This window comes from Cucurbita pepo, chromosome 19, assembly GCF_057944985.1.
Source record: "Cucurbita pepo subsp. pepo isolate OVF chromosome 19, ASM5794498v1, whole genome shotgun sequence".
NCBI classification, from domain to species: Eukaryota; Viridiplantae; Streptophyta; class Magnoliopsida; order Cucurbitales; family Cucurbitaceae; genus Cucurbita; species Cucurbita pepo.
The window spans coordinates 1,630,441-1,655,471 of record NC_141816.1 but is presented as its reverse complement, the minus strand read 5'-3'; the positions used below and the strand labels follow the sequence as shown (position 1 = coordinate 1,655,471).

The window sequence follows — 25,031 nt, the reverse complement described above, 5'->3', positions numbered from 1 at the left end:
AGTGTCTATAATTGATTTCTTCTATAAAAAATACTAATTAGACTTACAACAGTCAATAGAAGCGTCCTATATACCCATTTGCCAAGAAACGGCTCTTCTATCAAAGAAGCTTGCACTTTATTTGTAGATGTACAAACGGTCTATATCCTCCCCTTTTTGACTGGACTAACTTACAGGGTCAATCTCCGCCAAGATAAAATCTCTTCTATCGAAGAAGCCCGCACTCTCTGTAGAAGTACAAATGGTCTGTAACCTCCCCTTACTTACTGGACTAACTCTCGAGATCAATCTCCTTCAATGAAGAGACAAGTAAGAGGTTTACCTAAAAGCAACCACCCTTTCAAGGGCGTATGTCATTTCTTTTCTTTCTTATTTCTTTTTCTTCCTTTTCCCCAGCTACCTTTAAAAACTCAAACAGTCTAATCACCAAAAAGTAGTATAAAGTTAATATAATTTAACAAGTAATTATCATATAATTCACCAAAAAGTAGTATAAAGTTCATATAATTTACCGGGTAATCATCATATCATTTTTTTTATTAGTCAAAACTGAAGATCAAATGAAAAAGACCATTTAGAACCATTTCCCCTTAAACCTCATGAATTTAAATGATCCCATTTGAAACAAAGTCAAAGTCGAATAGACATCGAACTCAAACCTCAACGAGAAATATACTTTGGTCATCGACTAATCTTCTGAATTATACTCGAGTTTTACACCTTACTAATCATAAGCAAATTTCAGTGACAGAAATCTTAAATTGTTGACTATGCTTGTAAAGCCAAGGAAGATTTTTACACTAGGGTACATAACACAGTAAAATCTATTAATGTTACAATGCAAACACACCTATCAACTACTGTCACAAGCTATTATTCTACCATCGAATCTGCATTAGTATAAACCGACCTTTCATCATCATCATCATCATCAAATCATCAGTTCGATCAATGTTAAAACAAACTTCAGGAGTGAAAAAAAAAGAAAAGAAAGAAAAAGAAAAACAAATAAAAAAAATGAGTTCTTCAGTTAGACCACACATGTACCAGACCGTTCTTGTTACCCGTGTATATCTCGTTACGCTCTTCGTCATAGAAAAGTGCAGTGATATCTTCCAATGCCTCTGCAACTGTGTTTCTCATCTGTGAAGAACTGCATTGCTTTTTCGAAATGTCAGCGCAGCTGCAGTCCTCAACCTTGGGGTTTCCATTGCTTGCATTAATCTTCGCCAGACATTTGCCAGTCAAGATGTTGCTGATATTGATCGAACCAGCTGCATCAAAACATAAATGGCACCAAATCAGAGATGATCATAGTGGTGGAATACCCACCCAACTTCTATTTATTCAAGCAAGATCACCACCCACCCCACAAAAAAAAAAATGTAGTAAATTCCAATCTCTACAGATCAAAGGCCAGCCAAAACCAAAGTCCAAAGAGTCCCTAGAAATAACAACAGATGCCATGGGCATAACCTTTCGGCAAAGACTGGTGATAAAGATGGGAAAGAGACACAATAAAAGGGGCTTTTTTTTTCTTCATCAACAATCCTCCGACAAGAAAATCAACCACCAATCCCTGACAAGGAACCTCAGACAGGAGGAAATTTTCATGTTTCCCAAAGCAAAAGATCTCTGCAAATCTCTGAGGCCTTTGACCCTAAGATTAGATCCCAGTTGATCAATAGAATCATACTTGCTCACAATAATCCTGAGCTAGAAAGCCTGGTTTTAAGGGGAAAAGTCACAACTGTTTTGCATGCACGGCCACATCCTGAAGAAGCAAACTTCCCATACCTAATCCCCTCAAAGTAGGCTTGGACATAATCTACCATTGGACAAAACGGGATCCCCCACCAGATCCTACAGGAAATCCTTCTTCTCAATCCAAGCACTCATTGAAAGAATCCTAACTAATGACAAGTAGTACACGGGAATCTCACTCAACTAATTGGTTAAGAGAGACAAATAAAATTTTCGAAGACAGTTATGATAAAGGATGATGCCATCATAAATCTCTAGGTCACAACATTTCTAATCCACCATCCCATGATTATCATGCTGCAGAATTGACTCCCCAGTCAGACAAAAATACAGATTGATCCTCAGTGAAATGTCTTTGGGAAAAGCACCAAAGCATGCAAGGAAATAACAAAATAATCACAAGGGTTCATTTTCACTATTACTCTGGCATCCATACATCATACACATGAAACGAGACAAACATCAGAAAACAGTTTCAAGTTGGCTGATGGAAACAAGTTAATACCACCTTCAGCTCTTGAAACACATATTGATCAATGGTGGAACCGAAGATTTAAATCTTGGCAGAGAATAGGATTAAGAATTACCATTTCCTTCCATCCAATGATCATCCCCATCAGCTTTGCAGTAGGATATAATGAGATCTTGATCACTGGTGATGTAAATGTTATTGGTATTGCAGTCTGGATGCCATAAAAGGTGATCCTCAAATGAAGTCACAAGCTCCCCACGAAAGTTCCAGACAGCCACAGTTCGGTTTCGAAATGTCAGAAACAATTGGTTTTCATATAGAAAGATAAAAGCTGATGGTGTCATAAATTCAGATCTGCTAACTTCCATCAATTCAGCATTACGAACCTATAAAAAGTGACAACATCCATAAAAATAACTTAGCAAACCAGCTCAAGATGTGCATCATAAAAATTTCAAACCAATAGAACATTTACTTACATCAAGTATTTGAAGATTCTCGTTTTCTTGCTTCACAAGAAGTTTTTCATTAAATTGTTCTATGAAGTCCACTTTCTTGTTCCGATGAAGCAGATGGTTGAAAGCTTTGAGAACTGTGCCATCTTCTATTGATAGAATCTTAAGAGGAACGTGGCTACTAGCTCTATTGAAAATCAATAGCATGATCCCAGGGCTACAGTAATAAAAGTATAGCGTCATTACCAACTCTGTCTCCAACAAACTTATAACCCATGGGTTGCAATGAAAGGCTGGAATTCTATAGTCAAAGGCTTTTGTAATTGAATTAATTACACGACCAAAAGGACCAGAATTATTTTCAGAATCATCTGCCACAATCCAACTCATATGAGGGGGGGACTAAATTAAAACTATAAACTTGCAACAATTTATCGTAATCCCTTTCAACTAATTATGTATTGGCGCTAGGTCTACATACAATCTGCAAAAGGGCAGCATACTGCAACGAACCACACCAAAAGAATTTGATGTCAAGTTCTATGAACTATTCTATAGTTACTATACGATATGCCTACCCCTCACTAAGTTCTCCCAAACAACTACATAGAACTAGAGGCCAGCTGCCACAATCCAATTCATATTAGAGAGAGAGAGAGAGAGAAGGAAAAGCTAAATTTAAATTATAAACTTCCAACAATTTATCGTAATCCCATTCAACTAACCATGTATTGGCAATAGGCCTATGTATAATTCTGCAAAAGGGCAGCATACTGCAATGAACCATACCAAAATATTTTGGAAGTCAAGTCCTATGAACTATTCTGTAGTTAACATATGACGTGCCTCACCCTCACTATCTTCTCCAGGACAACTACATAGAAACCTACTAGGTCAGCTGCCACAATCTAAATAATATAAGAACGAGAGAGAGGAAAGGGAAAACTTCAATTAAAATAATATAAACTCCAACAATTTATTGTAATCCCTTTCAACTCAACATGTATCTAGGTCTATGTACAGTTCTGCAAAAGAGCAGCATACTGCAACGAACCATACCAAAAGTTTTTAGATGTTAAGTTCTATGAATCCTGAGGTTTGGAAAAATGTTCTAAATGGTTCCTGAAGTCATTTGACCGTCAGTAGACTAATGCAAACATGGTGTGACAATAACTAGTTTGCTGACTTGGAACTCATTAATTTTAACTTCGTGTATTTTGTCCTTACGAAATTGGACATTGGTTTTTGCATGTCAGACACATATATTCAGAGCGTGTCTAGATGAGTATGTGTCCAACATGCACAACCTAACTAAAATAGAGTTTTCGTGCTTCCTGTACACCACTGAAAAAGTACAAGCACAGAATGTACACAAGGAATGACATTGCAAACACAACTGCACCATCTTCAAAAGAAAATTCAAAAAAAAAAAAAAAAAAAAAAAACAGCAAATGTACATATAGGTGTAGATGGAGGTGGAGGTGCATGACATAGGTGCTAGGCTGTCTTCTAGAAAAGAAAACAAACTAATTTAATTCACAAATTAATCAAGAGCTTCATCTTGAAGCTAGAAAATAATCTTGACGTTCAAATTTATCTTCAATTTTCAGTAACTCTCACTTGTATTAATCAAGAAGAGTCATCTAAAGACTTGAATTTTCTTTGTTCCATTGCACAACACTAAGAGAAAATAGGAGAGAATTACCTGATCTTGATTTCTTGAACATGTTTATCTGATATGGAGTAAAGCATGGTATAGTTTTTCAGGTCAAACACCTTGTATATGCTGACAACAAAAGAGCAGGAAAAAAGAAACAAGTTGCAATAAGAATAAGAATAAAATGAAACAAAGACAAATAAAAGAAAGACAATGAAGTTACCTATCCTGTGCAGAGTAGGTTAGAACCTTCCCATTAACATCATCAAACTCGACAAATCCAGGCCACTTCAACGATTCAGACTCAAAAAGTGCAAAACCAGCATCAGGCTTGCCCCTTCGAATATATCTAGTAGATTTAAGGAGGAAATATCAGAAGAGATAAATATAAGCATTGAATTGAAGAAAATGAATAATACAAACACGAGCAATGGAATTTTACGCACTCAATCCTTGTAGATCTGCATTTCAAAGAGCTGAAGTTATCAGAAGCATAAACTGAAACTGTGATAAGTGAATCATTGTTCTTATTGTAAAACAAACTCCGAATGACCTCATCAGGGCTGACGTTCAAGAAGCATATCCTTTCATTGGTCTCTGTACACGAAATAACCAACCCGTGTCATTCAGGAATTTTCGTTTAAGAAGACTCACTAGGGCATAATGTAGTTACCTCTACTAAAAGCTGCACAAACACCAGAATGTGCGAGCGCAAAAACAATATCACGTGCAGCAACGATTTCTATTACTTTGGTCCTCTTCATTAGAAAAGGTAAAACTGGTGAACAATGCCCCTTTGGATCATGAGTATCGTATTCCTCCTGATACGATTAAATGATTAAATAGAAAGAAAACGACATTCATGTAATTTATGTCAATTCCAAGCACATGGATCAAACTTGAGTATAATAGTTTCCAATGTCCAATAGTAGCAGATTCTTAAGTATATTCTCAACAGCTTGGAAAGCTGTCATATCAGCCCAAATCTCAATAGCATAACTTCCTGCTATTACATATTTTCTATTCAATTCAACCATCAATCACTTGCAGAAATCCAGGGCCTTGTTAATGCCGTGAATTATAACTATAACTCTTAATAATCAACCTAAAGCATGACACATGATAACAAATGGACTCCGCAAGTAGAATTCTCCAACAATAACAAAGTTATCCCTTGTGACAAAATCATCACAAAACACCACAAAACACTAATCACGGAAATCTAGCCCACACCAAGATATAAAATCCAGCTTCAATGAGAGTGGAGGTGAATAAGTAAAACAATAAACAAAATGACTTAGATACACAAGAGTATGGCCAAACAGAATGTACTAAATAGTTAGTGATGCAAACGTAATTCCCTTGACGTGAGTGCCTATCCTTTTACAGCAACAAAATAACATGGCCAAGAAAAAATAAAATTCACATTCAATCCATCTGTAATAGAAGATTCTAGAAATGGAAAACAAAGAGACCATCAGCAACATTTAAGCGCAAGAAAATTTTATATTTCTTCTAAAGAATTTGTTAGGCTGAAGTGTTCAAACTATCAAGATCAGGAAATAACACTGTGAAGTCATTAAATTGGATCCATCGTTGGAAGGGGAAGCGCACTAGGGAAAGCCCTTTAACCATAGATAAAACGACGCCCCGATCTAAGACATCCTACGTAAAGGAACATTTTGTCTAAATGAACAGAAATGGGAAAGGGTGAAAGAGGCATCGGCCAAACGCTTCCCACAAAATCAGTCGAACTGGAAAAAGAACAAAGAAGGAGATATCCTGCGAAGGAGGAACAAAAATGAAGTGGGCTAGAGTTTTTTCTTGAAAAAAAAAACATCTTATAGCCAAACAAAATGAAGCTGCAATGAGAGAGGAGAAGTATGTAATGCACTAAAGAACAGCCAAATAGCACAAGATGCAAAAGGAAAAAGAACAGACCATCAAACGCATGTTGCGAAATCTCTCTTGCGCATTACTCATACTAAAAGCACGATCTCGCTTCGAGCAAATCTCCCGTCTCTGCAGCTTCTTCACACTATTAACAAACCCATCAACCCGCTGCCGCTTCTTAGCCAAAATACGCCGACCAGAACAAGGCCGAGGACTCGCCGAAATCCTCCTCCCTTCCATGAGTTTCCCCCCAACAACAACAACACTTCTACTTCTCCTCGTTCAAAGTAAGAGCGAATTTCACATAACCCTCCAAAAGAAAACCCCAATTACTTACACAAATCCTCACAAACAGAAGGTTTAAACTCCGGAAGGAAGTCAATCGGCGAAAGAAACTGAATCGCGTGGATGTCGAAGCAAATGGCGGTTGAATTAGAAAATCCGGAAACCCTAGCAGATAAAAACTCACCGGGAAGTAAAAATGGGAAGATGAAGGAGTGTGTCTCCGGTGAGGCGGCGGAGTGAGGCCGCCGGAGCTGGGAGTTGGAGTGTGTCAGTGGAGTCCAAGTGAAGTCGGATGGGATTGAACACCAGACATCGCTAAACCTTTGAAGATGAGCGATGAAGAAGAAGGGGGAAAACGAAACACGAAGAACAGGATTTAAAATTCTAAAATCCCAATTTATATAAAAAAATATATATATTACATAATATCAAATTGACTAAAATACCCTCCATTAAAAAAATAAAAAATCAATAATATTCCTTAAAAACTTTTTTATATATATATATATATATATATATTTATTAAACTTTTTTAAAAAAATAATATTGAACACCGTTAATATTTCGTTTAAAAAATAGTCTTGAACTTTTAAAAATGTTTCAAAAATACCCGAGTTTTCAAAATTTTTATTAATATTTTATTATTTAAAATAATTAAATATATACTATGTTCAGGCTACCAGCTACAAGGTCGTCGTCTATCATATAGTAGTGAGGAGTGACTGACTCATACATGGAGTCGCTCTTCACGTGTTTATGGCATTACTCATGTGTCTCTTCGTGTTATAAGGTTACCCTGTTGGGACTACTAGATAGTCGCCGACTAACTTGAAGTAGTGAAGCATTCTAATGAATGAACCACATATGACCGTAGTTGGTTCAGGCTCGAGGCCACTCTCTTCATGTTTATGATATTACTAGAGTACTATGTCAAGGCTACTAGAGAGTCCCCAGCTACCCTCTAATAGCGAGACGTTTATTATGACCGACCCATATATGTATCGAGTTTGTTAGAGGTAGAGAACCAACTAATTGCACTTCGGGACCAGTTAAGTCTAAAAATTCCGAGATAAGTACGAGAGAGGATGACTTAATGCCCAGTAAGTGACAAGAGCCTATAATGTTTAAAAATAATTATGGTCGTACAAAGTGAAATTACTTGCCTACCCCTATTATATTATTTTTAGCAAATTAATCGCAACCATGTTATAAATTAAAATTTTATTATCGTCATCCATAGACATCATTTATTTAAAAATTTAAAATTAACAATATCAGTCCTACAAAATAATCATTTTTTTATATTTAATATAAATATTTTTTGAAATTCATATATTTATACACAATAAAATTTGTACTCTTATTTAATAGTTTTTTTTTTTTTTAAATAGAAGTAAACTTAAATTATTTTATTGAATGTAATTAATTACATTTTAAATGGCATTAAAAACCATGAATGCAGAAAAGGTTACGCATTTAAATTTAATTTCATCGTCATAAATAAGAATGCACAAAAATTATTATATTAATAAATATTTGTTGGCTGCCTGAAAAAATTATTCATAAATTTACTGATCATTCTGGAAAATTTATTATATTCATTTTCAAATTATTTTTTTAATCGATATTTTTTTTCTTCATAATTTTAATTAAAAATAATATATATATATAATTATGCGAATCGTGCTTCAATGAGTTCTAATATCAACGTAAAGCAGTACCGCTTTCTTGGTCCGAAAAGTGCATTGTTGGAACTGGGTTGGAACGCCACGTGGCTCGAGATTTAGGGGTTGCCGCTATAGCCGGGGGAAAGATCATTTATAGCGATACTGACAAAATCATTTAGAGTATATATATATATATATTTTTGTAGCGGTGAGATTTTGATTGTGTGACACTTATTTTAATCCAGCGAATAAGTTAGTAGATTCTGATTTTGTAAACAATGTTCGTTTAGGCTCAGATCTTGAGTCACGTCCTTAGTAGCATATAATTCGGGTGGTAGGAAATATTGACAACTAGTCACATCTTCTATAGTACATTTTCAGGCATTTTAACCATGGTAATTGTATATATGATTTTGATAGCCAGTCATACACCATCGTATTGACACAGCATGAATAGTAACGACACATCTAACATAAAAGCAAGTAAAAAGAGTTTAGAACGAGCATGCGACCATGGACAAGTATTACTTGGACACCCGACAATGCCCACAAGTAATATGCCTTATACAAGCATGACTGTAACACATGGCAGAATGGTGGGTGAATTAGGAGTCATTCTGGACAAGCATTATCGGGACATCTAACACGCAGCCACATACAACACCCCCTTAGACAAACATGTCTGTGCACAAGGTAGGACGAGTGGTGAATTGGGAAGGGACAGAGACAACAAATACAATCCCGACATGGCAAGTAAAAAGAGTTTAGAACGAGCATGCGACCATGGACAAGTATTACTTGGACACCCGACAACGCCCACAAGTAACACGCCTTATACAAGCATGACCGTGACAGACGGTAGAATGATGGGTGAATTAGGAGTCATTCTGGACAAGCATTATCGGGACATCTAACACGCAGCCACAAACAACACCCCCTTAGACAAACATGTCTGTGCACAGGGTAGGAGGAGTGGTGAATTGGGAGGGGACATAGACAACAAATACAATCCCGACATTGACCCGTTAGTTAATGACAAGAAATCTCTCCTCATTTCTTCATCTTAATCCTATTTCAACACTAAAAAATGATTTTAATTATTATAATTCATCATGGTTCATCCGCTTAAATTTGATATTCAAATTCATCTTTTAAATTTCAACTCTTAAAAATTTGGATGTGATTTTCGCACACTTTTTCGCAGCGAGCTTAAAAATTGGTTTACGTTCATTTCCCCCCTCAAATTTTGCCAAGATTTTCAGTTTTGAATTTTCTCCCAACCCTTGCCGCTGCTTCTGTTTCCCTAGTAATCGACTTCCGATCTTCACGAATTATTCAGATTGAAGCTTTCGTTAGGTAAATTTTCAGATTGCTTTTGTTTCTCTTCTCCATTTGAAACTCTACAGATCCTCTAATTTGTAACAACCATTGAAATTTATACGCTTTTCGCTGGAATTTTAGTTGCTCTTTACCGATTTACTCTTGCAGTTTGGTTCATTCTCTGTAGCTTGTTCGATTTGATGATTTTAACAGTTGCAACGTAGTTATTTGATTTATATTTGATATCACTTTCTATAATTCCGTTTATATTCTACAGATGAAACTGATACCATTATCGTTGAATGTGCTAGCACGAATTTTTATTCTGGTTTGAAGATGATAAATCAGATAATGTTTAGATTGGGCAGTGGATGGTTTTTCATAGCATGGTTTTGTAATTTCTGGAGGAGGAAAATCTTGGAACTTAGAAGTTAGACATCAAGCCTAGAGATCTAAGTGGAGGGTTTAGAAGCATGGGTTGATGAAAACTGTGTTTGGGATGCAGATTTTAGATGCTTTGGTCTTGTTAAACCCTTGAATTTGTGTCATAAACCTTAGGCGTGAGAATACTCCTTGACTAAACTCAAACCCTCCCTCAAATACCCTGTAGAATTTGCTAGTGTGTAGCAAAATTTCTGCTCTTGGTTTTTCTGTACGGTGGGGGTGCTTTTAAGTTTCTGGAAAGTGTTTACTTCGAATTGCCAATCCAAAATTTGTGAGAACAACTTTTAACCTTGCCAGGATACGAACCAAGGCATTTAAATCCTGCAATATGAACGTTAAGGAAGATGTGAAGAAAATGTTGTTAAATTACCACAAGATCTCTAGTCACATGGAGTGAAATCAAGTTGCAATTAGTGCTATATTAAAGAAGAATCCAGCTTTACTTTGCAACAATGGATCAAGCTACTTTAAGTGAGGTTTCATTTATTCTTAGATGGTTATGAATTCTTGGGTGGACGATTGAAATCTACTATTTTTGAATTTATGGTGTTTCATTAGTGTATTTTTTAGTTTTAAGACTTTTTATTTACTTTATAGTTACATTTACATAATGACTAATTATGGTATGAAGGTTGCAACTTTTGAAATGTCTCATGGAAGGTCAAGAATTTCATTTTGAGGCTATATAGAACCATGTATGTTGTCTTTGTAAAGGAAATTTGGAAAATGTATTAAAAAGAGCATTTGTGCAGATAAGTTTTTTTTTTTTTTTTTTTTTTTTTTTTTTTTTTTTTTTTTTTTTTTTTTTTTTTTTTTGCAGTTCTACGTAGTTTAGGCTACATGCTTAGAATTATTTAATGAATTTTGTTTGTGGGGTGATTCGAATAACAAACATGTTTTCCTGCCTTGAGATATCTGATCAACAAAGTTCTCCAGATCTTATTTTCCCTTGGATGAATTCTTTATCGTTTTGGGATTCTTGGATATTTTAGATGTAAAGGTCTTGTTCTTCAATAAGACTGTTAGATCAAACTCCCAAGAGTTTCATATCATTTAGGATGAAATCATCTTGAATTAGAGTTTTTAACCGGTATGATCTAGGGGTTTGCATATCCATTATGGGTTCTTAGATCCAATTGGCTAGAGTTTTCATACCATGCTCTCTTTAGTTATCCGTATCAAGAATGAAACTGTTATTTTATATTTGAATAGTCTGATTTCCTTTTAACAGAAATGGCTGGTCAATCAGATCCTCACCTGACCCTATTTTCTGCAGAAGAGGTATCCTCTTCTTGCTCTGTCTAAATGGTTAAAGCAATGTTATCTGTCATTGATGCTAAATTGTTTCGGGGATTCTTGTCCAGATCGAGTTTGTAGCTGAAGATGAAATGGTGGAGATTGTTCCTAATATGAGAATGGATTCTCTAAATTTGATTTGTGTATGTTGTATTCTTCACCTATTCTGTTCATGTTTAAAAGATGCTGTCTGCTTTATTGCAAGGATTCTTCAATTTTTCATTGTTGTGTGTTTTTTATCTTTTCTTCCTGCTAATGCTGAGTGTTTTTAATTTCCTTGTTTCCTCAAGGGGGATTATGGTCCGTTCTATCCCCAAATCGCCACTGAAGTTCCATTGTGGCTAGCGATTGCTCTGAAAAAAAGAGGGAAATGTGCAATTAGGCCTCCAGAGTGGATGTCTGTTGGTAAGTTCTATCTGTTATATATGGTGAAATTTCTTTCATGCATAACACGCGTAATCTGCAGGCTTTTTCTTCGTTCTTTTTTGGTGAATGTCGACGGATACTCCTGGATTAAGTATCTTAATCCGATGCAATTACTAGTCTGCATACTCAATTGGAGGATATAATATCTGTAGATCTAGAATTTACGTCGGTTTTGTAGATTAATATCGAAGAGATCATTACATTCCAAGTATATAGGAATCAGTGCTGTTGAGCAATCCTCCTATCATGGACCATGGTTTCAAGCTTGAAACACAGGGTCACGCCAACATGAATGGGATATAAAAATGCTTTCTTTATGCAATAGAAGAACTCCTAGCATCCCTGCAAACCATATATCGATTTAGTGGATGAATATCAAAAAATTATAGAGTGGTTCTATGTTTAATATTACGTTCTACAGACCTACGTGAAGGATTCATCGTCAAGGAAACTCCATCTCCCTGAGAAAAACCAAATAAAGTTACAATTCTATGGTACAGCTGACCTTAGCTTGTTACTTTTTCTTTAGAGCTCGTAGACTAAAAAATATCCAAAAGATATTGAGATATGGATTCCAAATTTTGACTAGGGATCTTATCCTGGTTTCATTACATTCGATATCGATGATCTGTTTTTAGACGTCTGTCAATCATGAGAACACTTTTCGGATATGCACTAAGAATCCTAAGATTATGATTTCTCAGAAGGGAAAAAACTAGTTGTAGCTTCCTCAGACATAAAAGAGCTGAATCTTTATGGTGGCTTGGAGGGGAAAAGTGTTGGTGTTAGCACACAACTACTTCCTTTCTTGCATGCATTTTTAATTGTATCAAATTTAAAGATATTGCTGCTGGTTTCATTGATATCTTGATTAGGTACATGAGTAGCATGGATTACCCAATAGTACCTAAGAGTAACCTTGATATTCATTCTTACTTCATAACATTTTTCACAATTTATTTCTTGTAATCCAAATATTTTAGGTTTCTTCCTTCTGATGGGTGTAATAGGCATCAACTCTAATTTTTTTCAATGTGATGAAGAGAATAGAAGAAATATTGGGCTATAAAAAGACTGAAAAAGAAGAGAGATATAAGTCATTACAGTCAGAGTAGATAGTTTGTAATCTCACTGTTTTCGGCTTTCTGGACTAGAAAAGTTGACACAAACGTTGGAGGCAGAACGAGAGTCTCAAGGATCTTTCCAGATACTACCCTTCCATTACGTCGAAATATCGAAACTTCTTTTTGACCAGTAAGTATTACGAGATCTTTAACATAACGAATTTTCTTTATGGTCATTAAAAGTGTTGATGTTAACTGTATGTTGTGGATGATAGCGCACGAGACGACGTTCCTGACATGTATTTGGTGAGTTGGGAGCTTTTGTTTTGAGTTTCAGCATGTAATTAACTTCTTTTCATGAGTCATTTGATTGAGTTGCTTTTCATAGGTAAGGTCTCTTATTGAAGATATCAGGGATGTTCGGTTTCACAAAGTTGAAACCAGTTTGGAGTCGATTGATACACGCACATCCGCAGTGAAGGTCGACTTCTGACTAAGAGCTTATTTTTATTTTCTTCTTCTTTTCTTATATACTGACCAAATTTATGAACTTACAGCTTTATTAGTGTATTATTTGTAACAGAAGATACTAAATGCATCGTTCTTACCCACTAGGTTTTGTCTTTTTGATTATGTGCTGATGTGATCAGGGTCTTCTGGTTTTGTGATCCTAGATTAAAGATCTATCTGCCATGGAAGTGAATATAGTTCGACCGTTTGTCGGTAGAGCGTTGCAGGCAATTTACAAGCACGAAAATCCAGAGTTGGTCCCAGATCAAGAAAGAATGACCAATGTGCAGTCACAAGGACATGATCATGGGCAAAGGGTATGTGCCTCTTTTGCAACTCTATGCATCAACGATCCCTACTGATAATGTTGCTACCTACTGATGTAAGTATTTGCTCAATATGACGTTTCTAATGTTATGTCTATGTCTGTTTTCTCCAGAGACCTCTTCGGAGACGGTAGAATCCGCGTCAATTATGATAAGTACATTCTTATTTATATGAGCAGTTCTAAATGAAGCTAGCATAGATTCTTCTTCAAAACCAATTTATGTGTTCACTTATATTTCTTACTCTACCTAAACTCTCTCTAGATCATCCCTTTATTACTAGAACGTATGATGCTCATTGTAGATTTGTTAGCATAATAGGCTAACTGGATGTATATGGATCCATGTAGTGATGTTTGTTTACCTTAGATGAAAGGTCAATGATCCAAGTTGTTTTTAATTTAAATGTCTATTTATTTTATTTAGCCTGCAGCGAGTTACAAATGGTATTAGAGCCAGACATGAGGAGATGTGATAAGGTAACTCTAATCCTCAGCCCAACGATCCAAGCTTTTGTTGAAACAAGAACCTTTGAGTGAATCAAAGCAATTAACACCTCCCTATACGAAATTTGGATCAACCAAGAGATAAGCATGCTAGAATTAGATTACCTCTTAGCTTCATCTAGAAGCAAGATTTGACACATTGTTCTAAATTGAGTCACTGCACAATTGAACTTGATTAAGGTTTGATTGAATGGCTTAGATACAATTCTACAACAAGAATGACTTGAAACTTAGATATGGCAAAATTGATGCTCGGATTTCTAAGGAAAACGTCTCAATTCAAGATCTCAATTTCATTCCTTTACCAATCTGATTTTTACGTAACATATTTTGGGAATTTATAGTCTTTCGACAAAGACGTTTGTGATCGGGATTTATTCCCGATCTTTAATCTCCACAAAAGATGAACAAATTGATCATTTGACCCTTACATATTTTATGAAATTAAAAATGATACTTTCCAACAAATGTTGATGTGCTTGAGTGGCTAAGGCGACCGATTTGAAATCAATTGAGCTCTCCCTGCGTAGGTTCGAATTTTGTTATTGACATTTTTGAATCTTCATGACATTTTTTGAATCTTCTTGGCAATAGGTCCATTTGGAACATCGTGATTCTTATTCAGATGTGCCAGCGAGAAGGCTGAGCCCTAAAGGGGTGGTCACGAGGCGGTGTGCCAGTAAGGACTCTGGACACCGAAAGGGTGGTTTGGGAGGGAACAAGTGCTAACGAAGGACACTGGGCCCCGAAAGGGGGGTGGACGGGGCGGTCACGAGGCGGTGTGCCAGCAAGGACTTTGGACACTGAAGGGGGTGAATTGGGAGGGAACGAGTGCTAACGAAGACGCTGGACCCTGAAGGGGAGAGAGGGGGAGTGGATTGTGAGATCCCACATCGGTCGGGGAGGATAACGAAATACCCTCTATAAGAGTGTGGAAACCTCTCCTTAGCAGACGCGTTCTAGGAGGCCCACTGCAAGAACGAAACACCTTTATATATATTTTACAACTTTTACCAAATCTTTAATTTAAATCCAATCATTATTGTTCTTCATTAAAATTCCACTTTAGAACACTTTAATTTCTTTGTAAATCTTTGTTTGGTGAGCTGATATGATAATATTTTTCTCAACAAGAGATGCAAAATGGTGGCCAAACCCACCAACCCCTTAATTTCTAACCCTATTTAAATCAAATGCCAACCCTTAGCTTCCTCATCCCAAATCACAAACCAAGCTTCACAATGGCCTCTTTCAAGTACTTGATCATAGCTTTCATAGTTACTTTGATGTTTTCAGCCATCGATACTGGTCGGGCTGCTCGTCATCTCTTGCAAACTGCTCCACCGAACGTGCCAGGGTTGCCCTCATTGCCTCCTCTCCCGCCGTTGCCAACGATGCCGAACCCGACAACAGGGCCAGGAATCCCTTCTATCCCAAGCCTCCCACAACCAACATTGCCAACTATTCAACCATCCCTCCCTAAGTTACCACCATTTCCAACCTTCCCTAGCAACATCCCGACTGGAATGGCGATGCCTCCGCTCCCGACAACTTTTCTTCCAAACCTACCCTCGATCCCTTCCCTCACTCCACCACCGACCACCTCCTCTTCACCTTAATGAAGATGTCTAGCCACTCAGTTCGTTCTTCTCTCATTCATTTTCAGAACGTGTGGTTGTGTTCATCTATTCTATCATTTGATGTTATTTGTAATATTGGAGTTTGTTTAAATTAGTGTTTTGTGTTCTTATTATACTCTTTTGACCTAATTTCGAGCTAGTTTTTCTTTTCTATATTTAAATTTTATTTTAACTCGGTTTATTGTTTTTATTTTTTCACTAATAAATTTTACATAAAATTAAAAGTTTAAAAATTTATTAAAACATATTAAATCCGGTCACCGACATTTTCTAAAGATAAAAAATAATTTAATATAAGCTTAAAATTTAAAAGATTAATTTGGTAATTTAATTAAAAATAATAATAGATATTTTATTTATTATATATATATCTTAATATCCGAATCGTACAACACGAGAAAAATGAAGAAATAATTTGTTTTGTGATACGAAGCAGGTAAATATTTCCCACACCTGTACCGTCACACATTGAGTGTGACAAGCCAACCAGAGCCTGACACGCCATAAGATTGAGTAGGGCCCAACCAATCAGATTTGGCCGTTGACACCACTTCCTCAAACGAACATTACAGTCATGTTACGCTTTGGTAGGGTTCCCATATCGTCATCCTTTGTCGTCCATTTTACAACAATTAATTATTTCCAATATCAATAAAAATTTATTTCTTTATATTATTATATTTCAAAATTTACCTTTAGTCTATGGTAACAAATTAATCCCCGCGGTAAAAATTTATATTACAATTTAAAATAACTTTTCAAATAAAAAATGTTTTTCAAAATAAAATTTATGTGAAGATTTGAAAATTAAAATAACATTGAATGGTTAGGGAAGTCTATTTAATTCATAGGGTGGGGCCATGGAGATCTTCATCGAGACACGGGGATCAATCTACATCTTGTTCATAGCCGTAAGCTCCTTTTTTCTACTAGAAATTATTATGTTCGTGATTCGTGTTGTGCTTCTTAGGGCCGAGTCAGAGCTTATCTCATGACTTGTATTGACGGGAGAATTCAGAGTAATGATTTCAATAAGAGCAGTCGACAAGGAATAGGTTCAAGAGAAGGCTAATCTTGTTGTCGATTGTATCCCGAGGACTTGATTGGCTTTACTAAGAGAATCTCGAAGTAAAGAGTTGCCACTTGGGAATGGGGTGAAAATGGGTCGAGATTTTTTCTCCTTAGCTAAATGGGATCGAGGATGATTATATTCACTGTCTCCATCCCCGCCCTCGACTCTCCCACCAAATTCCCTTTCGGGTGAACTCAGTTATGTGAATTCTCGATGGAGAATCTCGGTCCGTTACCTACAAAAGTACATGTTTTTGGAGTATGTCTCAAGTTTGAAGCTTTCCTCTTTAGTTGCATTAAGAACAACCAAAAAGTGTTGTGTATTCAATTCTTTAGTATCCTTTTATGACATCTTAGCCCTACCTACCTACGAAAAGGATTGATCATAAAATTTCAAGACAAAATTTCTTGGATTCTTTCATTTCTTTTTATTTTACAAACCATTAAATCTTCTCAAATCAAATCAAATCAAATCAAATTCATGTTTGAATGATTAAAGCGAGAATCTTTCCTTTCCCCGTACCGCAAATAAACGACTCTTAACTAGCTAAACTCGAGGGTTTTTACCTAATCCTATACATATCCGCTCAAACAAGATATTGACGTGTAACAACTCAAGCCTATTGCTAGCGGGTATTGCTCGCTTTAGCCCGTTACGTATCGCTATCAGTCTCACAGTTTTAAATCGCGTCTTCTGGAAGAGATTTTCACACCCTTATAAGAAATGTTTCGTTCCCCTCTCCAACTGATGTGAGATCTCACAATGGTATCAGAGTCAGACACCGGGCGGTGTGCCGACGAGAACACTGGACCCCCAAGGAGAGTGAATTGTGCGATCCCACATCAGTTGGAGAGGAGAACGAAACATTGCTTATAAGAGCGTTAAAATCCCTCTTTAGAAAACACGTTTTAAAACAGTGAGATTGACACGATACATAACAGACGAAAGCGTCACAATGCTCCTAGCAGTGGGTTTGGGCTGTTACATGACGTTTCTCTTCACTTGTCAAATTTTGAACCTTCCTATCGTCACAATGCTCTTTTAAAAGCATCAAAGATAAGAATAGATATATATCAAAACGAGCTAGTACGCACATTGACACATACATACTATCAAACATCCGTTCTTTGTTCTTCGTTCTTCTCAAACTCTCCTCCGAAATCGAAACAAACCTCCTCGATCGATATCATTTCAAATTTCCTCTATAACTACAAAACATTAGAAAACTATCCAAAAAAAGACACATAAACACAACATTGAAAGCACTAAAAAAAGATCAAATTAGTACAACTTCCACACAACCCTAGATGACCATTCAAATTTCAACCACACCCAATAGGGTAAAAAAAAACACACACACACAAAGGGTAACTAAGAAGGGTTAAAAGTTAAAAAGGTCAGTTACTGTTGTAAGAGACACACTCACTCAATCCAACAGCAAAGAAGGATTGTGATTGGGTACGAGGGTACAATGTTGTCATAAACTATGTCAGTGATTGGTCTGTCAGCATGGCCTATTTGTACGAATAGATAATATAAAACTTTTTAATTAAAAAAAAAAAAAAACAAAAAAAGCTATTCAATTGGGCAGCTCTAAAGCTTCTAAATCCAATAATTTTTAATATTAGATTCTTTTTTTTTTTGCCCATTTGAAGAAATTTGCCCATAAACACTTCATTCCTTTCCTTTGTCCACAAAAGGAAACCCTTTTATTTTCTTTCCAAGAATCTCGTTTTGGGTATTGAATTCAACAGCCAAAACCCAGAAGAACAGCATCAAAATAAGGTAAATTTGCAAGAAACTATGTTTTTTGAGTTCATAGTTCGTCAGATTCTTAGGGTTTTTGTTTGAGATTTGTATAAATTCTTCATTTTTTGATGTTTTTTGGTGATTTTTGGTTGATGGGTAGCTTTATTTTGATAGATCTTGCAAGAAAGTGATGATTTTTGATGCAAATTGAAGGGAAAATGGATGTGGGTCGAGTTTAATTTGGTGATTTTTGGGTGTTTTTTTGTGTGTGTGTGTTCATAGGTGGGAGGTTGAAAATAATGACGAGACAGAAAATTCAGATAAAGAAAATAGACAACATAGCAGCAAGGCAAGTGACGTTTTCAAAGAGAAGAAGAGGGCTATTCAAAAAAGCTCATGAATTAGCCACTCTTTGTGATGCTGATATTGCTCTCATTGTTTTTTCTGCTTCTGGCAAGCTATTTGACTATTCTAGCTCAAGGTTTTGTTCTTTCTCTCTCTCTCTCTCTCTAAAATCTTGTTTTTTTTTCTTCATGTTTATTTGGTTTAGAGAGAGAAATGCTTGATTTTTAGGGGAAATGGCTGAAGAACAAGGAATTTGATTGAAAAATAATAATGGGTTTTTGAGATTTTTAGAAATGGTGTAAGAATTTGATGAAAATATTGGTGTTGTTCATTCTCTCTCTCTAAAATCTTTCTTGTTCTTGTTTTTTTCTTCATATTTATGTGGTTTTAGAGAGAGAAAAGCTTAATTTTTAGGGGAAATGGCTGAAGAACAAGGAATTTGATTGAAAAAAAAACAATGGGTTTTTGAGATTTTTAGAAATGGTGTAAGAATTTGATGAAAATATTGGTTTTGTTCATTCTCTCTCTCTAAAATCTTTCTTGTTCTTGTTTTTTTCTTCATATTTATTTGGGTTTAGAGAGAGAAAAGCTTAATTTTTAGGGGAAATGGCTGAAGAACAAGGAATATTGATTGAAAAAAAACAAGGGGTTTTTTGAGATTTTTAGAAATGGTGTAAGAATTTGATGAAAATTTTGGTTTTTTGAGGTTTTTAGTTGAAATTTTGTTGATTTTCAAGAGACCCATGTTGAGTTTATATTATAGATTTATGATTTTCTGAATTTTGTGATTTAATAATTTTGTTCTCATTGTTATTCTTAAAAAACATGTGATTTTTGATGTCTTTCACGATTATCAAAGTGATTCTATTAGATATTGTCGTTTGATTGAATGTTTAAATTCAATTGGAAAATGTACTATCAAATTTACCTGTTAACCTATGATGTCGTACATCTTATCCATGAAATATTGAAATTGTTGTCACACGAATCCGACCCCGTTATTATTTCAAACGTCGGTGGATTATTTCTCACTCCGTCTATTGTTGACCTAAGAAAAGCTAAGAAACACGTGAAAATCGGTTTCTTTATATAGAAACATACTTATTTTCAATATTTGAGTAGACACTTCTGACTTCCTAATCGATGATATATATCTTAACCAATTAAGTTATGTTGATATTGTCGATATTTTGTCGTATTTCGTAAAGTTCATGTGGTTGTAACATTACTCGGTTTAGGTTTATTGATTTTACGATATGATTATTCGAGTTAGTGAGGTCCTTCACTTATATTTTAGGTTAAAGGACTTTTTTAAGCAAATCTCGAGAAGCCGAAACTTACAATAGCTTAACTGAGGAGCTAAATAGTTTGACCGTATGAAAATAGTTGACAACTCCGATCCGAAATAATAAGACGTTATCGATTGATAACGTCGTATTATCGCTATTAGTCTCGTTTAAGAATTGAAAGATGTCTTTTTTTTGGTCCTTTTATTATTGCATGAAGCATGCAGGAGTTGCTGAGAAGACATAACATGATACCAGAGGTTAATAGCTTTGGTCAGCAGCCTCCATCTCAGGTAACATCTTTATTTATTTATTTATAATCCTTTGCCTAAGAGATGATTTTTTTAAATAAAAATTTGAAGAATAAACCGACCCGTGAACGTTTATCGATGATAGAGTAAACCATGTGTAACAACCCAAGCTCACTGCTAGCAAATATTGTCCACTTTAGCCTGTTACATATCAGAGCAAGACATCGGGCGAGATCTTACTTAGGTTGGACAAGTGTGGAAACCTCTTGTTAGTAGACACGTTTTAAAACCTTGAGAAGAAGCTTAGAATGGAAAGCTAAAAAAGGACAATATCTGTTAGCGGTGGACTTGAGCTGTTACAGCATGTCATCATTATAGTAAAAAAAATGATCAAAATCTACTTGAGCTAGTATAAACGTCGGTTTTTCGTTCCTCGAATGTGATTCCTTCGATTTTTACTCGTTGCTAATTCTTTCTATCATGAATAGCTAACACCCAATAATTTCATGTTAACCTGAGCATAACTCAATTGATTAACATATTATATCTCGAACAGATCTCCACCCACGTGTTCGTTCTAAAAAAATTACTTCGATTTTGTTTAAAACGTTAATGTTTAGGGTTTGTTTTGCAGGTTGAAAAGGATGCCTATGCTAAATTGAGTGAAGAATTTGCAGCCAAAACCAAAGAGCTTAAGTAAGATTTCTCAACCACATTACAAAAGTATAGAAATAGTTATAAATTGCAGCTTTTGTTTGCCAGTTTTGTAAAGCATATGTCCCTATTGCTTAGACATGGTTTGAAATACTTATGAGTTTGCAAATGATATCTTCTTGTTGGCCAGCTTTAGTAGAATTGATATCATTGTGAGTGAATGCGAGTATTCAATTCAAGCCCACGGCTAGCAATGACTTCCCTTCTCAGGTTTCCTCTTGAAGTTTTAAAACGCATCTGTTAGGGAGAGGTTTCCACGCCCTTATAAAGAATGTTTTGTTTATCTCTCCAACCGATGTGAGATCTCACAAAATGTCTTCGACCTCTTCGACTAAAGACTAGATATTTAAAAACGAAGAATCAGAAATAGGGTTTTTTTGCAAATATGTAGGAGTCGAGAATCGAACCTTCAACTTCAACTTAGTAGAATTGATATCATGGAGAGCGAAGGCAAGTCTTCTAAAATTTGTAGCAACTCAAGTCCACCGCTAGCAAATATTGTCTTTTTTGAGCTTCTCCTTTCGAGTTTTCCCTCAAGATTTTAAAACATGTCTATTAGGGAGAGGTTTCCACACCCTTATAAGGAATGTTTCGTTCCTCACTCTAACCGATGTGGGATCCTTCGACCTCTTCGATTACAAGACTAGATACTTAAAAACGAAGAATCGGAAATAGGGTTTTTTTGTTAAGCAAATATATAGGAGTCGAGAATCGAACCTTCAACTTAAACAACAAAAATATGTGTTATGTTCGTGATTTGACCTCCTTTGTTAACTCGTTCGTTCTCCAATGATAATGAACACAAGTCGGGGTGTATTTGGCATGAAAAATAGCCTTTGTAGGGTCGTTTTTCGTTCTAATTTTCACTAGAAACTTTTGTAGCGGAGTTTAGGGACCAAAATAAAATAGTTACTCGTTTTGGACCAAAAAAAGAACTCATTTGTGTTAAACTATGAACAAGGCATATGAGGGGAGAGGATCTTCAAGATTTGGGAATAGAAGAATTAAAGCAGCTGGAGAAATTGCTTGAGATTGGTTTGAATCGTGTTATAGAGACCAAGGTTTGTTCATTAAACATGTAATCATTGAATTCTTATCCTTAAAATCTGCTAACTTGGATTTTGTTTGTCTTCCTTGTAGGATGACAAGTTTCTAAAAGAAATTGGTGCTGGAAAGGAAAAGGTCATAACACTTTTATCTCTATATTTTGAGTGATATTTAGAAATTATGTTCTAGCTCAGACATTTTTTATCGGTTGAACTATGCTCTAATTTACTACTCTCATTCGGGCTAGGAAGTAAGTCCCACAATCCAAAACGTGCCATTTAGCAAGCATGTAGTAACGACTCAAGCCCACTGTTAGTAGATATTGTCCTCTTCGGGTTTTCCCTCAAGGTTTTTAAAACGTGTCTGTTAGGGAGAGGTTTCCACACCCTTATAAAGGATGCTTCGTTCTCCTCCCCAACCAATACTAAATGGCACGTTTACACACCGACTTGCCCTCTGGGGGCCCAGCGTCCTCGTTAGCACTCGTTTCCTTCTCTAATCATTGAGGACTCCCGGTGTCTGGCTTTGATACCATTCGTAACGGCCCAGCCCACCGTTAGCAGATTATTGTGAGATCCCATATCGGTTGGGAAGGAGAACAAAACATCTTTTATAAGAGTGTGGAAACCTCTCCCTAGCATATGCGTTTTAAAAATCTTGAGATGAAGGCTAAAAGGGAAAACCCAACGAGAACAATATTTGCTAGCGGTGGGCTTGAGTCGTTACCCATGTAGACCCAATATATCCTCTCGTGCCTTTCTCCTATCTCAAAAGGGTCTAACCGGGCATTGAAATAACGGGAGAAAGAAGCAAACCGATGGAATGACAACTTCCATCGTCTTTCTCTATACTGAAATGACAACGATTACGATCACATAGGATCTCCACCCTCAATACATCCTCTCGTGCCTTGCTCCTATCTCAAAAGGGTCGAACCGGGCATTGAAATAACGGTAGAAAGAAACGAACCTATGGAATGACTTCCATCGTCTTTCTCTACATCGAAATCACATAGGGTCCCCTCCGTTTCATCCTTTTTAAGACGTAGTCCGTCTTTCGAGCTAATTCTATAAAAAAAAAATTCATTCTTTTGATTATTTGTGAGATACCCTTTATCTTAAACTTAGTAAAAAGGCAAACCCACTTCATATTTTAACCTAAATATTGCAGGAAGCTTTGTTGATGAAAGAGAATCAGAGACTAAGAAATGGGGTAAGAGTTTCTAGGGCTTCTCTCTTGTAAGTGAAAATGAAACGGTAAAAACCATCAATTAATGGTTAAAAGCTTTTGGTTTTAATGGCAGATGGTAACTTTGAATCATAGGGAGCAAGAACAAGCAGTGATTGGTGGGAGCTCCTTGGGGTCAAAGTCAAACACCACCAATAGCAGCTCCTCACCAAACCCTAATTCTCATGATTTTGATGACATTTCTCTTAAATTGGGGTTAGTAATTTTCTTACATTTACTGTACATTACCCTTTTGAATCCCTTTCTACTTTTCATCTTTTTACTTTTGAGGGCGTTTTTTTGTGTGAAGATTTGCGTGTCATACTGAACAGTAACCGCTAAGTCACTACTAGTAAATATTGTCCTCTTTGAGCTTTCCCTCGAGGTTTTAAAATGTGTCTGGTAAGGAGAGGTTTCTACACCCTTATAAGTAATGTTTCGTTCGGCTCTCCAACTGATATGGGATCTCACATGAACCTTTCGGTTTAGTTCTTAAAAGTCTAGAAAAGAAGGTATAGATAAACAACTTTCAAAGGAAAACGACTTAAACTCTTCAATTCAACTCCCGAACAACTCATTAAACTTTACCAACATGAAGATATTGTCTGCTTTGGCTTGTTATGTATCACTGTTAGCTTCATAGTTTTAAAACACGTTTGTTAGGGAGATGTTTCTATACCCTTATAAGGAATGTTTTGTTTCTCTCTTCAACTGATGTGAGATCTCCTCGACTATATCCTCGACTTATTCACCTTGACCTGTTACGGAGCTCGAAAAACAACGGTTCGAGTTTCAGAAGTTAGAAAATGGTCTTTACTATGATATTATGTTTACAAGAATAGTGAAACGTGTTTGTTAGTGAGAAGTTTCTATACCCTTATCAGGAATGTTTCGTTTCTCTCTCCAACTGATGTGGGATCTCACATAAACATAGTTCAATCAGTTAAAACCATCCAAACGTGCTCGTGCTATATATATCCTCGACTTAGAGGTTCAAAAGTTCAAATATCTTCACCACAACGGTTCGAGTTTGTTTAGTGCGATATTATGTTTAGGAGAATAGTGATGAGTATATGTTTGTTCATGCAGTCTGTGAAGGCACAAAGTAAGCATCTCTTCTTTGCAGCAACTTGAGAATGAAGGCAGGGTTCCCCAATGGAGCTTTACTAATCATCACTTCACTGCCAAACCACTTATTTATTTGTATAGAGAAAGAATGTGAAAAGAAAGGCATTCCAATCCCATTTCAGAGTTATATAAATGAGAGTTGCATACATAATTATTGTTTATGCTTATCAATTGATTCTCTTCTATCCTAGAGCCGAGATAGCAGCCATGGTTAGAATTGTTCGATCTCTCTAATGTATACTGTTCTATTAAGTCATATATTGTAACAATTCAAACTCACCGCTAGCAAATAATTTCTGTCCCTCCGGTTTAATAAGTTCCTCGTCTTTCATGTATTAAAGCTTGTGAGATCCTAAAAAGACGTGATGAGATAGAGTGGAAAGTGGGGTTGAAAGCATGATAAGGAAATAGTCTCCCAATGGGAAACAATAAAAAAAAGCACAGTCCAAAATCTCCCATAATCTTTCATCAACCCAAACTTTTCTCA

The 25,031-nt window shown here is 36.0% G+C and overlaps 4 protein-coding genes across 5 annotated transcripts; 3 read left to right on the top strand and 1 right to left on the bottom strand.

Moving 5' to 3' along the window:
• Window positions 1-745: 745 nt before the first annotated feature.
• LOC111781727 (uncharacterized) lies at window positions 746-6,904 on the bottom strand. The gene is made up of 8 exons (XM_023662415.2): window positions 6,290-6,904; window positions 5,022-5,169; window positions 4,795-4,945; window positions 4,572-4,697; window positions 4,397-4,477; window positions 2,716-2,908; window positions 2,352-2,622; window positions 746-1,274 (listed from the first exon to the last, which is right to left on the bottom strand). The coding sequence occupies exons 1-8, from the start codon at window positions 6,479-6,481 to the stop codon at window positions 1,027-1,029; spliced, it is 1,410 nt and encodes a 469-aa protein (XP_023518183.1). The 5' UTR covers window positions 6,482-6,904; the 3' UTR covers window positions 746-1,026.
• A 2,430-nt stretch (window positions 6,905-9,334) lies between these two features.
• On the top strand, window positions 9,335-13,979 carry PSF2. Its single transcript, XM_023661549.2, has 9 exons — window positions 9,335-9,549; window positions 11,189-11,238; window positions 11,322-11,396; window positions 11,544-11,658; window positions 12,834-12,933; window positions 13,019-13,049; window positions 13,132-13,224; window positions 13,418-13,570; window positions 13,693-13,979. The coding sequence occupies exons 2-9, from the start codon at window positions 11,191-11,193 to the stop codon at window positions 13,711-13,713; spliced, it is 636 nt and encodes a 211-aa protein (XP_023517317.2). The 5' UTR covers window positions 9,335-9,549; window positions 11,189-11,190; the 3' UTR covers window positions 13,714-13,979.
• A 1,089-nt stretch (window positions 13,980-15,068) lies between these two features.
• LOC111781607 (uncharacterized) lies at window positions 15,069-15,859 on the top strand. The gene has a single exon (XM_087120323.1). The coding sequence runs from the start codon at window positions 15,279-15,281 to the stop codon at window positions 15,702-15,704; it is 426 nt and encodes a 141-aa protein (XP_086976449.1). The 5' UTR covers window positions 15,069-15,278; the 3' UTR covers window positions 15,705-15,859.
• Window positions 15,860-18,423: 2,564 nt separating this feature from the next.
• Window positions 18,424-24,837, top strand: LOC111782008 (MADS-box protein JOINTLESS-like). 2 transcript variants are annotated; one of them, XM_023662761.2, is made up of 9 exons: window positions 18,424-18,582; window positions 18,829-19,027; window positions 20,398-20,470; window positions 21,063-21,124; window positions 22,104-22,203; window positions 22,283-22,324; window positions 23,360-23,401; window positions 23,493-23,632; window positions 24,506-24,837. In XM_023662761.2, the coding sequence occupies exons 2-9, from the start codon at window positions 18,846-18,848 to the stop codon at window positions 24,510-24,512; spliced, it is 648 nt and encodes a 215-aa protein (XP_023518529.1). In that variant the 5' UTR covers window positions 18,424-18,582; window positions 18,829-18,845; the 3' UTR covers window positions 24,513-24,837. The 2 variants fall into 2 exon arrangements, with proteins under 2 accessions (XP_023518529.1, XP_086975994.1); XM_087119868.1 differs by lacking the exon at window positions 18,424-18,582 and having other exon boundaries at window positions 18,889-19,027; window positions 20,405-20,470.
• The last annotated feature ends 194 nt before the right edge of the window (window positions 24,838-25,031 follow it).